The sequence below is a fragment of the Chenopodium album genome, chromosome 3 (genome assembly GCF_948465745.1).
Source record: "Chenopodium album chromosome 3, dcCheAlbu1.1, whole genome shotgun sequence".
NCBI lineage: Eukaryota > Viridiplantae > Streptophyta > Magnoliopsida > Caryophyllales > Amaranthaceae > Chenopodium > Chenopodium album.
The window spans coordinates 6,831,130-6,848,435 of NC_137836.1; the positions used below are offsets into that span (position 1 = coordinate 6,831,130).

The 17,306-nt window shown below is 32.8% G+C and overlaps 2 protein-coding genes across 2 annotated transcripts; both read right to left on the reverse strand.

The window, feature by feature from the left end:
• Positions 1–437: 437 nt before the first annotated feature.
• On the reverse strand, positions 438–5,225 carry LOC145623791 (monodehydroascorbate reductase-like). The gene is made up of 10 exons (XM_081676660.1): positions 5,061–5,225; positions 3,828–3,899; positions 3,411–3,462; positions 2,980–3,060; positions 2,639–2,757; positions 2,338–2,557; positions 2,048–2,166; positions 1,811–1,936; positions 1,579–1,719; positions 438–1,018 (listed from the first exon to the last, which is right to left on the reverse strand). Exons 1-10 carry the CDS (start codon positions 5,109–5,111, stop codon positions 695–697), a joined length of 1,305 nt encoding a protein of 434 aa, XP_081532786.1. The 5' UTR covers positions 5,112–5,225; the 3' UTR covers positions 438–694.
• A 9,408-nt stretch (positions 5,226–14,633) lies between these two features.
• LOC145624782 (uncharacterized) lies at positions 14,634–16,679 on the reverse strand. The gene is made up of 4 exons (XM_081677872.1): positions 16,201–16,679; positions 15,942–16,062; positions 15,577–15,756; positions 14,634–15,416 (listed from the first exon to the last, which is right to left on the reverse strand). Exons 1-4 carry the CDS (start codon positions 16,677–16,679, stop codon positions 14,634–14,636), a joined length of 1,563 nt encoding a protein of 520 aa, XP_081533998.1.
• Between the last annotated feature and the right edge of the window lie 627 nt (positions 16,680–17,306).

Below are 17,306 nucleotides of genomic sequence, written 5' to 3' on the forward strand. Positions count from 1 at the left end.
TCCGTCTTGTAGGATCTTGTTAAATTAATTTCGTGTACTTGATTAAAAATCTTTAATATATTCAACTGAACTTTTACATTGGCAAATGTGATAAAAGAAACATGTCATCTAATTTGGGATGGAAGAAGTAAGTAGACATGTAGTGATTTTAATGTGGTGTTAATGAACCAGATCAATGATTCAATGATACTTTGGAACGATTGAATCATTATGTTTCTCGTTTATGTTGTTGCTTGTTGCAAAGCATAAATTATAGACAATGTAGTTTATTTTTTCGCTCATTTGCTGAGCACAAATAAGGGACAATCATTATAGGGTAGCTGGCTGCGGAGCGCAAATTACCAAAACTTATTGCAAGGGATTGAGGAGAGTTCACATAGCAAGGCCAATGATGCGTTGGGTAAGTACCTGTATATTTGGTTATTGCAAGATAAAACTGAAAACCAAAACTTATATAGTGATTATAAATGAGATAAAACAAGAATGTCATCTATAAACTTTAATTCATTCTCAATTTTCAAATCTCAATGTCAAATTCACTAGCAAGCTGCAGTAAGTACTTACAACTCAAAGAGGCAAACCAAAACTTATTAAGCAGCATATCTCCAGGAGTAAACCACACGGAATAGTATCTAGCAACGGGGTGTCATATAAACACAACCACCACAATTGAGCTGTAATATATTCATCGCATTCAGATCTTAGAGGCAAACCCAAGGCCTTCCTTAGATAGCTGGTCCAAGCTCTCAGCTACAGGCTGCACTCTAGCAACCTTAGCGATGGCATTGTTTTCTTCAGGGGTTCCACTCTCAAGGAATGCACCAACAACCTTCCCATCTTTAATCCAGTAAGAACCAAACTTGTGGGATGATGATGCGGGGTCATTATCACCAAAGACAACAGCATCTCCTACATTATCACCATAAAATTGCCATGATAGATCAAATGAGCGAGAATAGAAGTATGGCAAGTAATCATATTCTTCAATGGACTTGCCCTCCTCACTAGCTTTGATGGCCTGTAAAATAAACATAAATTAGTGCACTGAAATTTGTCACAAGATTAAAAACAAATGTGAGAACGAGTGATGTATCCATGCCACAACGCTTAATATCAAGGAGTTAATAATGCATATACCCATACACTCGAAAAGAAGTGGGGAAATAGGAATTTTATAACGAGATCAGTTGTCACTTTTTACATAATCCATAACCATTTTTTTTAAAAAAAAAACCCACTAAATACATATGCTATGAACTAATTATCACATAGTTGCTATTCTGAACAGAATCTGAAGCGACTTACAATCTCAAGACTCGAGATAATACTCAAGTTTTTGTTTTCTATACATATTTTGGTATAGAGATGAATTGGCCATTTCCTTCACATTTTTTATACATTTTTTAATTAAGGGATGAAGTAACCTTTACCTTCACATTTCTTATACATTATTTTGGTAAAGAGATGAAGTGATTTTTACCTTCACAAACTTTATACAATTTTTAGTTAAGAGTTGAAGTGACCATCATGTTCACAATTTTTATACATTTTTTGGTTAAGAAATGAAGTGAGCATTACCTTCACAGCCTGCTCAGCAGATTTACGGGCATGATCAACATGTTCAACCCTTCTAATATCACCATACAGTTTCATTGGAAAGGTGGCAACATCACCAACAGCATACACATCTGGGACATTTGTTTTAAAGAAAGCATCGGTCTGCAACCAAGAAAATTAGTCAGCCATCACGACAGACATATAAAATAAAAAGGTTACAGGTCAATGATAAGTATTCATGAAAGCAACCAACCTTGATTCCTCCCTTCTCCTCTTGAACCTGCCCCTTGAACAGTGTAGTAAGAGGTCTTCCACCAACACCAACAACCACAATATCAGCATCAAGCACCCTACCATCCTTTAGTTGTACCTCCTTTACCTGAATTATAGACGGATCGTTGTCCAAAGTAAGTTATTTACTAACATCATATAGGTGTAAGCCATGTAACAAAAGACTTGAGCAAATGAGTCATGAAACTAGAATCCATACCTCTCCATTATCATTAGAGCCAAATCCAACTGCTACTGTTCCTTTAATAATTTGGATTCCTTTGTTGGTGTAGTATCCCTCATAAAACTTAGCAATATCAGCAGTAAAGAGACGTGGCACTACAAGAGAGATTTAAGATGAAAGATGAGAATCACTGATCGGCTATCTTTCTGTTTCATATCGAAGGGTAGGTAAGGCTCATCATACAAAGTACAGCTACCATAAGATAGGTATTCATGAAAAACAATATCTAAGACCTAAAACAGAATATATATAGCTCTTAGACTTACTGCACCAGGGTTCTGGGTAAACCATGCAGACATCTAAATTGTTGATTTTCAGTGCTGCGCTAAGCTCCAGACCAATGTAACCCCCACCAACCACTACAGCTTTACCATTCTTCTTAGCTTTAATTGCTTCCACAAGCTTGTCAGCGTCATCAATCTCTCTAAGATAAAAGATGTTCTTTGCATCTGCTCCTTTAACGCCAAAATCGGTCAATCTTATAACCTAAAACAATGTCAAACAGTTTATTCAGTAGGCAGGTGATAACATAAAGTCAACAGGAAGTATGAGTGTCACAGAACTCACTGTAGAACCAGTTGCAATGATCAGATTGTCAAACTTGAAAATGTCTCCAGCAGCACTTGTAAGAGACTTTGAAAACAGATCAGCTTTGACAATTTCTGTGCTCAAGACCAACTCAATTCCTGCAGCCATATACGTATAATTATGATTCAAGCAAAAGCAAACAGAATAAAAAAAAAATCCATCAACACAATGGTCAGTTCAAGAAAAATCAGATAATTTCTTCTTAAAACACGAGAAGTAAATAACGAAAATACAATCCTTTAAGAAATTACAAAAACAGCTAACTTCATGCAAAGTTGAAAGCACAACCATTGATGATGGTTGAATAGAAGCTGCTATACCTTTTTCGGTATACCACTCAGGAAGAAGTCGCTCCCCTCCACTTCCAACACAGGTATGGAACCCAGGAAGTCTAGCAGTACCTATAAAACCCAATTTGAATTGTCAATAACATGTCATAAAAATTTGTGACAACAGTCAGATAACAAAGAAGATCCATTGATCAAACTTAGCCAGCGATAGGCAGTGAAAGTCAGCAATTGTATAATAGATGCATCAAAGTGTCAATGTGGATACCTTAGGTTCTAGTGAAAGTGCATTAGAAATAGAGTCCAAGATTAACACAATAACACCGGTAGTTAATAGATAGAGCTCTAGTATAGAGAATATAAGCTCAAGCAATAACTTAAACTAGACCGACTTATCAGCAAAAATATAATGTAGTTGAATTTTTTTTTTTAAAAATTCCATGTAGTGAGTTTTATCTACTCACCTTGTGGAAAGAGGTAAGCCTTGCTGAGAGCAGGGCGTTCGTAAGGAGCAACCTGGAACAGAAAGACGAGTCATCAGGTCTTTCTTAAAAGCTGAATTTGCAGGAGTAAACACAGAAAAGAAAGTAAAATTGCAGGAGCTATGTAATATCATGCAGGCTGCAGCAGGAACTGCAGTAAGAGTCAGAAGCACTTCCAACAACAAGCTGGCCTCACCCCACAACGACTTTCAGCATTAAAGTTCAGCAAACAAGTACAACTCACAATAGCTAATATTATCCAATAACATGATTCATGAGAACTTGCTTAGAAGATTTCAAAATAAGAAATGAGGAAAATATTAAGAGCAACTTGGATTCAATGACAATCTCAAAAGTATTATGAGCATCAAAAGTTAACAAGCATAGAGTTCAGCATACCGCTTCTTTAGAAATGAGGGCTAGTTCTCCTGGTTGAAGACCATGCTTCGAAAACTCTCTAGCAGCATAACCCTGCAAGCACAAAATAAGCCTTCCAACTTCAGAAATAGCAAATATCAATGTCCAAATAAAGAGCAATTGCATACACAAATTCCTGTATCCTTTGAGAACATAACACCAAATTTGAGATTCTACTTGTGTACTGGTATATGCTTCGAAATACTAATTCAATCCAATAATCATAATTCAACATGGACTGATGGACATATCATTTACTTAACATCTGTGCAACTCTAGCATGTACAATTGAACAAAAAATCATTTGTATTCTTACTATTAGAACTATTCGACCAAAAAAGAATGCTCATACTTCATATAGCATAATACGAAGTACACTCATTGAGTCACTGCTAATACACTCGAGCAAATGCATCTCTAGCATAATACACCCGAGCAAAAAATTGATGTTAATCTGTATGCATAACATAGTACACTCGAGCAAGCTAATGTTCATCTGAACAAATAATACATGTGTATATCCGTCGTAACACAATCGAGCAATAACAATGATGTTCACCTATATACTAGTTCTGCATTTATAACATACTCTGACATCGTAATACGGAGTAACATTATACACAAGCAAACACGGATGTTCTGGCCGCTTCTCATATCATTTGCACCACCACACATAAAATTTTCAATAAAAACTTAGTTTCCGTAAATTTCTAGCACAATAATCCAATTTAACATGATGAATTTTACAGCAAGATTATATCTCTATAACACTTTACTTAATTGACCAGAATTACCAAATTCACAATGAAAATTTCTCTCTTTTGACTAAGCAATCAGTCTCTAACTCAGACTATACATAAAAATATTCAGTCAAACAAACTTCATTCCGATTATCATTTTTTAAAATCATACGTTATCTGAACAATCCATTAACATGCTATTGCGATTTTTCCAATATGATTACATTATATCGAGCATAATCCTTATATCATTCAATATTCATATAAATTTCACATAACAAATACAGCAAAATTGATCAAATTAACCACAAAATTAACAAATTAATCATACAAAAATAAACAAAGAGCAGCTGATTCAGATTCAATCAAAAACACGATCTGTTCATGTAAATTTTGCAATAAATTGCACAAATTATTCAGCTAAAAATGAAATTTGTTAAAAAATAATCAAAAATGAGTGAAAAAGAAGGCATACAGCAGCAACACCACCGCCGAGAATGATGTATTTGAAGTGTTTTTCCGCCATTGAAGTTTCTTCGATCGATTGAATCCAAAAAGTTTATCGCAGAAATGAAAATCAGACAGAGAGACAGAAAAGGAGGAGAGAGAAAATGGTAATTGCAGAAAAATGAACAAGGGATTGGTTGGATATTTACAAATAATAAAAATTGAATGTTATTGAGAATAATCAGGTGATGTGCATTTGTTGACCGTCTGATTAGCTTTGTAGGATGGTTGTTAGACACGTGGTGATACAGTATCCGTTCGTGTGAATTGATAATACTTCGTATGTATTTTGCCACAAAGGCGCCCGCCTTCCCTGTTTTATGGTAACGGATCATTTATGAACCTCTAGAAACTATCCATCGATAGATTCATGGTAGTATTACACTATTCGGTATTACGGAGTACTCCTTTTGTTTCTAATTACTTGTCTTGTTTGTTTTTTTACAGTCAAAATACACATCTTAAAAAACTACTTCCTCCGTTTTTAAATATTTGATCCATTTCTCGATGTGTAGTATTTTAAGAGAAAGTAATAAAATATGGAGGTAGTGGGGTTGGTGGAAGAATAAAAAATTATAAAACACCAAAAGTAGTTGAGAGAATTGAAAGAGAGAATATGAAATTTATGTTATTAGGTCCACTTAGTGAGAAAAATTAATTAAATATTGTAAAAGTTTTTCAAATAAGGAAATGAAGCAAGTATTTAATAACTGACGAAAAACGAAAGTTGAGCAAATATTTAAAAACGGAGGGAATATATTTTTATTTTTAAATACGTAAAAGTTATAAAAATTTGACATTAATAAAACATAAAATAAGACGAATTCAATCAACTAAATACCACATAAATATATTATAGAGTACGGAGTATCTTTTATAAACTAACGGGAATTTAAAGTCAAAATTTTTAAAGTTTGACCCTAATAAATACAATAGGGAAAAATAATCGGGGTGAAGGGAGTAATTGTCATATTTAATTTAAGGGATGAAAATAATAAGAATATCTACATCATTATAGTTTACACCTAATAATTTTCTGTATATAATAACAGTATAACACAAATCACAACTTAAGGAAATTCTCTCTAGTAACAATGAATTTTTATTTTTTGTCAGTGGCATGGCCAAGGTGGGGGAGTTTGGGCACCGGCAAGGTGGGCTGGTGGCTAGGTGTGTAGGGGAGGTTTTTTTTTTTTTATTTTTTTAATTACAAAAAAAATAATTTTTATAATAATTTAATAATGAAAATCGATGTTTCATTATAATTAAATATCACCATTTGCTTAGTAATATTAATTCGTGATTACCGTTAATAATCAAAAGTTTCAGACTTTACCAATGAGAAAAAAAAAAAAAAAAAAAAGTTCGTGGTTACTAGAGAAAATTTCCCTTAATTTGAAATGTTATTTTGTGTATTAATAAGAGAGAAATTAGTGGGTTAAAACCCAAACTTTTCCTTATCCCTAGTTCCCTTTTACTACATGAAAAGATAAATGTTGAAAGTAAATATTCCCTCTGTTTCATAATAATCGCAACACTTTGAATGACACACATGTCAATGTATAAGTTTGAGTATTAATTAAAAGAAAATGCTATACATAGCCCTTAGGACTATATATAAGCATTAAATTTACACTTGAAAATCGTAAAAAGTTAAGAAATCATCAAAATATAAACACTAATTACACTGATTTAATTAAAAAGTATAAAAGGTCAGGTTAATATAATGAAAATATATGTAAAACTAATCCAATAATATTTTACAAGATAACATATGTTTATATATAATTAAAGAAAATATAGTAAAAGTAAGCATATGAATAAATAAAATAATATAAGTCAAAGTGTTGCGATTATTACGAAACGAATAGAGTGATAATTATTAAAAAATATATATATATAATAAGAATAGAATTGACCTATGTTAGTGTAAATGTATTACCAAAATTAAACAAGATTATCAAAAGTACATACCACAAAAGGTAATGTAATATCAATTGATGAAAAAATAAACCCTCAAATGAACATGTAAATCCTAACAAAAGAATTGAGATGGTCAATTGGTCATGCACTCGGGCCACTTGGCCTATTCAGTGTGAAAATGATGACGTAACTGATGATGACACAGTTCTTAATACTACGTACCATAAATAAAATTTAAATGGCCCCCCTGCCTTACCGTTTCCGAGTTTTTTTTTTTTTTTTCTTCTTCTTCTGCGTTTTTAATTTTTAATGTTTATTTATGTGGCTGACTTACAAGACCAACACCTTCAGAAGTTCATGGCATCTTCAGCGTGTTCAGACTAGCCGGTATATATATAATATTTCTTCAACTTATTTCAGATACTTATTACTTACTGTATTTCTTAATAAATTTAGATCAGATGAGATCAGAAAGATTCAGATCATACTAGATCAAAACTTTTGATTATCATTTACTTATTGCTAACTATCGTTAATTGCGTATTAAATTTTTTTTATAAAAATAACATATTTAAAAAGTTCATAATAAAACGAATCTAACAAGATCCATTTTGATAATATTTTTTTTTATAGATTAGTATTAAAATACGGTCAAAGTTTAGTCAAATTGTTAAATCAGATCAGATCAGACCAGACCAGATCAGTCCTTAAAAAATTCAGACCAGATCTACTTGTTTCAGGTGAAGAGAATAAATCCTGAGTCAAGGTTACTTTCGGAAGTTCATGTTTATCAAGTACTCCGTATAATTTCACATATTACCTCAATTTCTTACTGTATTATTTATAATAAAAAAATATTTTATGTCTCACAAATAATAGTTTTTTGTTGCAAATAATAAAAACGAGTATAATTATAAAGTTTATTCCATTATCAATAAGTAAAATTTACAATAAAAAATTTGAAACACCAATTTTTATACGGAACACCCTTTAATTTCTTAATAAATTGTTACCCTTTCCATAAAATCCATAAATTCATAATTGGTCGTTTTTGACTTTTTGGTAAACTACTGCTCTTGGCCTATTTGGCTCCTCCCCTATACAAACTCTTAAATAAACCTAATTTACAATAATTTATTATGGATCACTAATATTAGGGACACCATATTAGTCCCGCGTGATGCACAACATTAAAAATTTCTTTGAAATATAGAGTATATATTTTATGTATTCTTATTACTACCTCCGTTACAGGTTATGTGCAATGATTTGGCATAATGTAGAGAGGGAAAATGTCTAATCGTTGCACAAATCCTGCCACGGAGGTAGTACTTAATTACCTCATATGAGAATTATAGAGATAGAACCCTTAATTGTAATTCTTGTAAATGCCAATTTAATATAATTAACTAGTATGTGGCCCGAGCGATACCCCGGTTTGCTAGTATGTACTTGTTTAATTTGCTAATTAAATTTGACTATTTAGATAGTGAGACTTGTTGGTTTCAAGTGTATGTCTTGCTATAAACATTTTTTAGTTGTCAAACTCAATCATTACATAATGGAAACAAATAGTATAATTAGACACAAATTAACTTATCTAAGTTAACTTCTGTTGGATAAAAAAACACAATTAATAAATAGCTAAGATAGTAAGACTATTAACTTAAGACTTGTTGGTGTTGAGTTCAAGTCTTGTTATAAGCATTTTTTAGATGCAAACCACGTGGAACATATTCTGTTTTAGGAACACTTATTAATAATAAGACTTGTAAATCATAAAATTAAAGTCAAATAGTTTGAATGGAATGAGTTATATTTGTGTAAAAAAAAAAATGAAATGAGTTATATAACATTTAATTAAAAAAAATTGAATTCATTTAATGTCTTGTTTAAAACTATTTTTAATATACTATGGCAGCCAACGCGCGCGATGGCGCGGAGTGACTTGCCCTTTCTTGATAATTATTTTGGGTTGTATTTAAAATTTTCACGGCAAAGGGTTTTTAGGGAAAATAGTTTGATAAATTTATGTAATGTGTTTTTTAGGTTGTGTAAAGTTTAAGCGACTTTTCGTTTTTTCCTACACAACTTTGCCAGTTGTTTACAACTTTTCCTCAGAAAACATCTATGCAATTATTCAACAGTGAAATATTGCAAAAACATTTACAAACTTAATTAGGAATAGATTAAATATAATTCGAAAATCATAGAGCACATATTATATAATTACAGAAGATATTTAACATTGCATATGCATATACTAATGGAAAAGTTTTCCGAAGCATTACTATTTGCAAGTGTATATTCTCACCCAACCTAGTAATTACTCTACATAAATTATATGGGATCAACTATGAAACTAAAAAAGAGAAAAAGTTACATCCAACTCGCATAAACATTAACATTTAGACAATTAGAGAAAATATCAGCTTGCAATGGTAACTTTCTTCCAAAACGGGGATTTGGTTACGCAACAGAAAAAGCTTTATGCAGCCCATTGTATCCTTTAAACCCTTGATAATTCCGTTGACCTCCTTCTTGTTTTTTCCCCTTTTCATCGTAGTCAATTTGGTTTCAATTCCTTTCTTCCTAGTACATCTACTACGGCACAATTATCAAATTCATTTCATTGGTCTCAATGTCATTTAAACACAATTATGTGTAAGTAGTTAATTTTGACCTTCACAAAGAAAAAAGTTTTTGATTGTTCAATTGATAAAGTTGTCATGAAAGTAAACTATAACCCCGCAATTAAATATCAAACATTTTAAATTTTATTATTTCATTTTCCATTTAATTTAATCAATTAAGTTGAAAGATCTTTTAATTTCATCCATCTAATGGAGTCGTCTTATCTATATCTATATCTATATCTATACTTACTGAATTAAGCTGAACTGAGCTGAATTGTTAATGAGAGAAGGAAATTAGGAACTGAACTGAATTGTTTATGAGAGAAGGAAATTAGGAACTGAACGAAATTGAATTGAAATTAAGCTCAAGAGTACAGGTCCTGGTATTTAAAAACATAAAACACAAATATCTCATATGCCACATGTCATTACAAATTACTCATTTGTCATATGTCACCTTCCTTAATATTTGCCTTTTATATTCCCTTTAAATATAATGTTCAACACTTTATGCATTTCATAACTTGCAAATTTAAGTAAGAAAATAAAGTACTTCATTTCCAACATAATAAATAAAGTAATAGTCTTTTATATCTCCTAAACTTTTTTTTTAAATAGTAAAAAAAAAATGTTAAGACAAATAAACAACACATTATAAGAAATATAATCTAAGTAATAACCCGTGCATCGAACGGACCAAAGGCTAGTGTTATTTCAGATGGTATACTACAAGAGGGGGTGAAATGTAGTAAGTTCCTAGTGCCTAATTTTTTGCGGAATTATAAAACAGTTATAGTTAGGAACTTAAAGAGTGCAAAGTAGATTTTACGAGGAAACCTTCCAGGACCTAACTGGAAGTAAAACCTCGGCCCTTCTCGGGACTTTCAAACAAACTCCACTATAATAGGCAACTCTCCTAGTACAACCTATTATTACAGACCTTTCTCGCAAGTTCCACCACAGACACTTGCCACTTGATAGGAACCTATCCTACCAGACCTAAGACACACTTGGGTTCCTTTTTCGACCCAAGACACACTCAGGTTCCTTTCTCGACCCAAGACACACTCAGGTTCCTTTCTCACTATGCAACCTAAGACACACTCAGGTTGACTCACTACCACTTGAGTTTTAGAGAATTCAAACTCATACACTCAAACGTGAATTTGTAGAGAATTCACAATCTCACCCCAAAACCAAAAACACTCATACCCTTTTTCCCATTACAAGATCTCATCGAATAACTCTAAATACATATCTATGAATAAAGAGATAAAACTAATATGTTGGACACTTGATATCTGTCTGGAACTCACTAGACGTATTGTAACCAGAACCTGATAGGAACTTTGACCAGGAGGAGTGACTTAGCTTCGTGGTGAAGGATGAAACCATTAAGCACGACCACCACACTTCGTCGGCCTCAACCTTGAATGAATACATATGAGCATATTTATAGTACACTCGAATTATTCATTTCATCTTGAAAAAGATAGGTTTTATGAAAAGATAAGTTTAAAAATAGGTTTTTCGATAATATATCTTTTTGTTAAGGATAAAATATGTCAATAATAATTAATCAGATAAACTTAACATAAAATCAGATTTTATTCCAATCTTATCTTTATGTTTAAAAATACTTTTTAAACAAACTTATCTTTTTCCAAAAGGGATTTATTAGAAGATAAATATCTTTATTCAATAAAACCAAAACCCTAAAAGATATGAACGTATTAGATAAATATATATCATTTAAAACCGACTTTTAAAGACGTGCATACTTAAGTTCCTATGAGGTTCCCGAACTTTGACAGTCTTTGAGTTCCTGACAGGTCAGAACTCTAATCTCATTGACTGTCTGGAGTTCACCTTGGTTCTATATAGACTTGTTTTAGACCGACTTTTATATCCAACATGCTTACATGAATCCTAGAGTAATATACATCTATTTCTCTGTGTTCACGTTGCTTCTCTGGAAACTCTTGTTCTGGAATCTTGTAGTCTTGATGTATTCTAGATCTCAGGTCTTGCCCCAGCATTACACCGGAACCAGGTTGTTACAACCTTTTGCGAAGTTCCTGTTAAGAAACTTCTTGAAGTTCCATTTATGGAACTCTTTTTCTGACTTTACTTGTCCTCATGGATCTTCTAAAGTTCCTTTGTTTCAGTTCCTACTTCAACTCCCAGAGTTTACTAAACATGCAAACATCACAACACTAGAAAATCCTTATTAAATGGAAGTTTGCTCAATTACTAACATCATCATCAAAACCTCATACGGGTCAACAATTTCCCTCCTTTTGATGATGACAAACTGAGCAAACTTCTGAGGATAACAAAGTAAAGCAGAAGGTTAGTTTTTTCATTTATAAAACACAATAAATAAAACTAAACTAAATGAAAAGACTCCTACACATACATCACTCATCATTGCGCTTGTTCCTTATATTGCTTATCACATATTACTTAAGTTCCTTACAAATATACCTGTCATTACTCAGGCTCCTTGTACCCTGTCCAAAGCATAACTTGTTCTTTCTATGCACAACTAAACAAACATGTTAAATAGATAATCATCATTAGTTTATAATCATCAAAACCTAATTACTCAACAGCTAGTTTACCTATAATATAAATAAATAATATATAGGTGCATAAATGTAAGGAGAGAGAAATTAAAGCTCAGCACTCATTACATTTGTACACATGAAAGGACATAAATGTAAGAAATTATATATGGGGGTAAGAACGTAAACAAACATTTTAAAGGGCATATAGGTCCGTGCACTATTCATAAGTGTAATCTCCTACTTTTATAAGGTAGGGATATTTTTTTTTATAAATTATTGTAACTTTTCATCATTATTTTTTATGAAGGGAAAAAAATAAAAAATAAAAAAAAATTTGGCGAAAATTTGTTTGTTGTTAATGTGACAAGTGTACTTATCAAAAACTCCTAGTAACAAGCCTTTTATTTTTTTTAATTATCAAAAGTGTTTTATTTTCTTAATAATTTAAGAGATAATTACCAATTTTAATATCCAGTTATACTGTAACAAATTTTTTTTAGAAGATAGCAAAAAAATCTAAAAAAAAATAATAACAAAATTTTTTTATCTATTAATAATTTACGTAAGATAATCTCAAAGAAAACTTTTTTTAAAAAATTATTAAAAGTATTTTATTTTTATTAATTATTTAAGATATAATTACCAACTTAAACCAATATCCAATCTTCATATTTAATTCAAATATAATGTAACAAATTTTTTAAGAAGATAACCAAGAAAAAAAAAATAAAATAATAATAATAATAATAATAATAATAATAATAAATATAATAATAATAATAATAATAATAATAATAATAATAATAATAATAATAATAATAATATTAATAATAGTAATAGTAATAGTAATAATAATAATAAACTTTAGGCAGGAATTTTTTTAATGAGAACGCGACACGTGTATTAGGGGATAATCATGGTGATTACTTTAGTATAGTAGTATTGATTGATAGATTTTGAAGAAGAGCAAACCGAATTTGAAAATTTAAACAAATATGAAATGTTGGACTTGCACTATACACGATTTTAAGTAGATAATAAAAATGATTATAAACTTGATATATAAATAAGGAAAATAGAAAAAATACATACATACAAAGTATTTTGTTCGTTGAACCTTAAGGGAAAGATGCATTGGTTACATGTTAGTCGTTGGTAATAAAAGGAAAATAAATTAATTAAAGAGTATAGTAATTTAATTGAGAAGAGGAGAATTTAAATTTGAAATTTGATCAAAGAAGTTTACATATTGATTGGAAATATAAAAGTTTAATATTTTTTAGGGAAATTCCCATTGGTACCATCCAGGTTCTGACTTTTCCCAGCGGTACCACATTTTTTTTGACTTCCTAATGATACACCCCAGTTTTTGACTTACTAACTCACGTGATTAAGTCTGTTAATCAGACGTTAATAAGTTAGTTTTGTAGCAGCTTAGGTTTTAAAAAAAGGGAAAAGTCTATTATGCCCCCACTTAAATCATTTCCCTCCAAACTTTCCCTCTCTTATTTTTCTGTTATTTCCCACCAAAACAATTCCATCCCTTTAAATGCGCTACTTCCTATTTTTTTCTCCATTTCATTTCTCCCCCATTACTGAATTTATCTTACTCTCCAATTGTTTGACATGGCTGGTTCTTCAAGCTCTGGTTTTTCTTCTGGCAGCAGACATTTAAGGTCCACTTGGGTCAGGCTTTTGTACTGTAATTGTCATCCACCAAGGCATGCTGAAGTAGGAGAACCTATTTCAAGTGCAGGCACTGTGGTTTCTTCATGTGGGTCACTGAAGATCAATTGATGGGAAACAGAACAGGGGAAAGAAATGTTTCTGAGTATGCTAATCAGAGAGAAGAATTCACTGAATTTACAGAGAGAGCATATGAATTTGCAGCCTACAATTACTTGGTTATTAGGGTTGCTGTTGTCATGTATCTGATTTTACTTTTTTTTGGTTGCTCTCAATTGAAAGTGATGTACTATGTGAAATTATTAGCAATATTAATTTGTCATGCCATATATTTGGTAGATTATTAACAATTAAAGGTTGTACTGTTTAAATTTTTGAATGACAAATGAAAAAAGGGAAACATCAATTAGCTTTGTTTTATATACTGTTTGAAATTAGTAATGAATCTAACACAACCTTTGATCTAAATGAACTAATATCACAACTTTAAACAAGGCCAAAGTTGGCTGATTTCATATAACCAAAATGTAGATAGTTAACAAAGTTAAGTTCCAAACCAAAATGTATCAATTCCAAACAGCAAACTACACTGTCAGAATCCAAAAAAAAAAAAAAAAATACTTAAATTCCCTAGCTTTTACTGAACAAAAAATCAGCTAAAGTATCAAAAAAGAGAGTTGAATACATATAACTCTCTGCTACTGTGTACAAAATTAGAGAATCAGATTAGGCTTGAGACTGGTTCAATGGTTGGGTAGGAATCTGTGAGGCATTCAATTCTGTTGGATGTTCAGTTGAGGGTCTTCCTTGCTTCATGGACTTGGATCCTGCAGCCTCAGATGTTGCTGTCTTTGAAGCCTTTGCTGCATTAGATTGATCTCTAACCCTTGGGTTCTTGATGACAACAGGCTCAGAAGCCTTCAACTCTTTTCCAGTTAAGCCTCCCTTACAGGTTGCCTTATTGTGCCCAAAGCAACCACACTTGCTGCACTTCACTGTTTTGCTTCTTTTTCCTGGTTGCACTTCTCCTTCTTCTCTTTTTCTATTCCTACTTGGCCTTCCAATTCCCCTTTTCATCTTAGGGGGCATGATAATTCTACCCGAGTCATCAGTAGGCCATTGTTCTGTGTCTGGAATGGGGTTAATGCACACACTATAAGACTTCTTATATGTCTTCACAGAGTACCAGGAGCTAACAAAGTCATATGGGTCTAACTTTGCATCAATTAGTGCCCTAATGGCATGCCTACATGGTACCCCAGATAATTGCCATGCCCCACATGAACAAATTTTCTTGTTAAGGCTCAGAGGGAACAGAGATTTACCTTCATGGATTTCATACTCCCCTGGGCTGGACTTGTACACTCTACAATTTGAGCTTGCCTTTCCTATCTCTTTCACCAGTTTCACAATCTTTGGACAAATGTCTTCATATTTCCAAGACTTTGCATTCTCAAGCCTTGTTGCAATTCTCACCATGCATACCCTCCTTATGCTTGCATATTGAATCTAAATTAGACAACTACTCACAATTTATAAACCTTATGAGAAGTAAACAAGTTATGCACAATGTACCTTCTAGCAAAGTTAATACAGGCCTACACCTATTAACTCCAAGTGTGGAGTTAAAGCTTTCCACAAAATTAGATGTATTGGATTCATTGCATACATCAGGGTCAAATTTATGCTTACTCCACTTGGACTGTTCCCCCAAGTCTGCAAACCAAGACATGACTTCATCACCTCCATGTTTCTGAAGCTTCTCCATAGCTTTCTTGAATGTTAATGGCAAATCTTGAGAATTGCAGAATGTGAATGCACATGTGAAAGCAGAAGTTGAGTAGTATACCTGAATGTGAAAGCAGAAGTAGCATTACAAGCTCTCCAGAACATGACATACATGAGAGGGCCTGGAAACTTCTTTTTGTAGTTCCTACTGAGGTGCCTACAGCAGAACCTTCTTGAGGACTCTTTAACAATATTCAGCAAATGCCAAAAGAAATAGCTCCATGACTCCTTGTCTTCTTGGCTTACTACAGCATAGGCTATGGGAAAAATCTCATTATTGCCATCTATACACACAGCAGATAGCAATATGCCCCCATAATTACCTTCGAGGTGTGTTCCATCTACACCAATCAAAGGTCTGACACCTCTAAGAAGGCCCTTCCATTGTCCAGTGAAAGAAATGAATATGCTTGTAAACTGAAGCTGCTTAGGTAGGGACTCAGATTATTTCCAAGCACAAAAAGCTTTACTTCCAGGGTTTGTTTCAATGCACATTTGAGCATACGTAGGCAGCAAAGAGTATGACTCATCATGTCCTCCAAAGAGCTTCTCAATGACAAAACACTTTAACCTGTACAAAGTGGACTGTCTCATGTATATGCCATATCTTTGGAAAAGCAACTCATTTAGTGCTTTGCCAGGAATGTCAGGGTTAGCTCTGATGTCTTCCATAACCTTCTGAGAAGCCCACTTAACATTGCATATGGGGTTGTATGTCTCTAACCCCCTGCAAGTATGCACATTGGGCCATATCTTCTTAATGGCCCAGGTTCTGCCATCTGCAAGTCTGCTTGCATGTAACCTCCAGTGACAACACTGAGATTGGCACACTGTAGTGTACCTCTTGTTGTCAGCATACTCAACATTAATAGCAAATCTTTCTTGCACAGCAAAGTCCTTCAGTGTATCCTTAAAGTGTGCTTTATCTGTAAAAATCATCCATGGTCTGAGTTGAATCTTGCCAAAATCTGCATCCTCATACATCTCTCCATTCTTGTACAACCTTTTAAAGTAATACTCATCATCTTCATCATCTAAAAATTCAAACCATTTCCCTGGTTTCCAATTATCCTTTATTTTAGGAATCCTTTAAAGATGTACCAACTCATCTGCAGGTATATCCCGCTTTGGTGCTACTTCTCCATCAAAATCTTCTTCATCACAATCACCCTTTATTTCTCCAAATTCACTACTTTGCACAACAAACTGCTTATTTTTCCTTCTCACCTTTATACTAGAGACTTGACCCTCCTCTTCACCCTCATTCAAACCAAAGCTAGTACCCTCCACCTCACTCTCATTCCTACCAGATTCATCACTTTGGACAACAAAATCCATCTTCCTTCTCACCTTTAATTTTCTAACTGGACCCTCCTCTTCACCCTCATTCAAACCAGTACTAAGGTCATTTTCTTGACTTTCAATCATACATGACTGAACACCAAGCATCCTTCTCTCTATGGCAGCAGTACCAACCTTTAACCTTAACCCCTTTCTAATTGTTGTGGTCCTAGGAAGCTTTTTTGCAAAAACAGAGCTTTGAGATGATTTAGGCAAAAGTTGGACATTAGAAGCAGCTGTCTCAGTCACTGTAATAGGTGAAAATCTTGG

Coding starts and splice junctions, on each gene's coding strand:
- LOC145623791 (XM_081676660.1), bottom strand. CDS start 5,111: ATGGCGGAAAAACACTTCAAATACATCATTCTCGGCGGTGGTGTTGCT. Junction 3,900..5,060: donor TCGGCGGTGGTGTTGCTGCT/GTATGCCTTCTT, acceptor TTGTGCTTGCAG/GGTTATGCTGCTAGAGAGTT. Junction 2,558..2,638: donor TCATTGCAACTGGTTCTACA/GTGAGTTCTGTG, acceptor ACATTGTTTTAG/GTTATAAGATTGACCGATTT.
- LOC145624782 (XM_081677872.1), bottom strand. CDS start 16,679: ATGTATGAGGATGCAGATTTTGGCAAGATTCAACTCAGACCATGGATG. Junction 15,757..15,941: donor TTCCCATAGCCTATGCTGTA/GTAAGCCAAGAA, acceptor TTTCACATTCAG/GTATACTACTCAACTTCTGC. Junction 15,417..15,576: donor AGCATAAATTTGACCCTGAT/GTATGCAATGAA, acceptor TGTCTAATTTAG/ATTCAATATGCAAGCATAAG.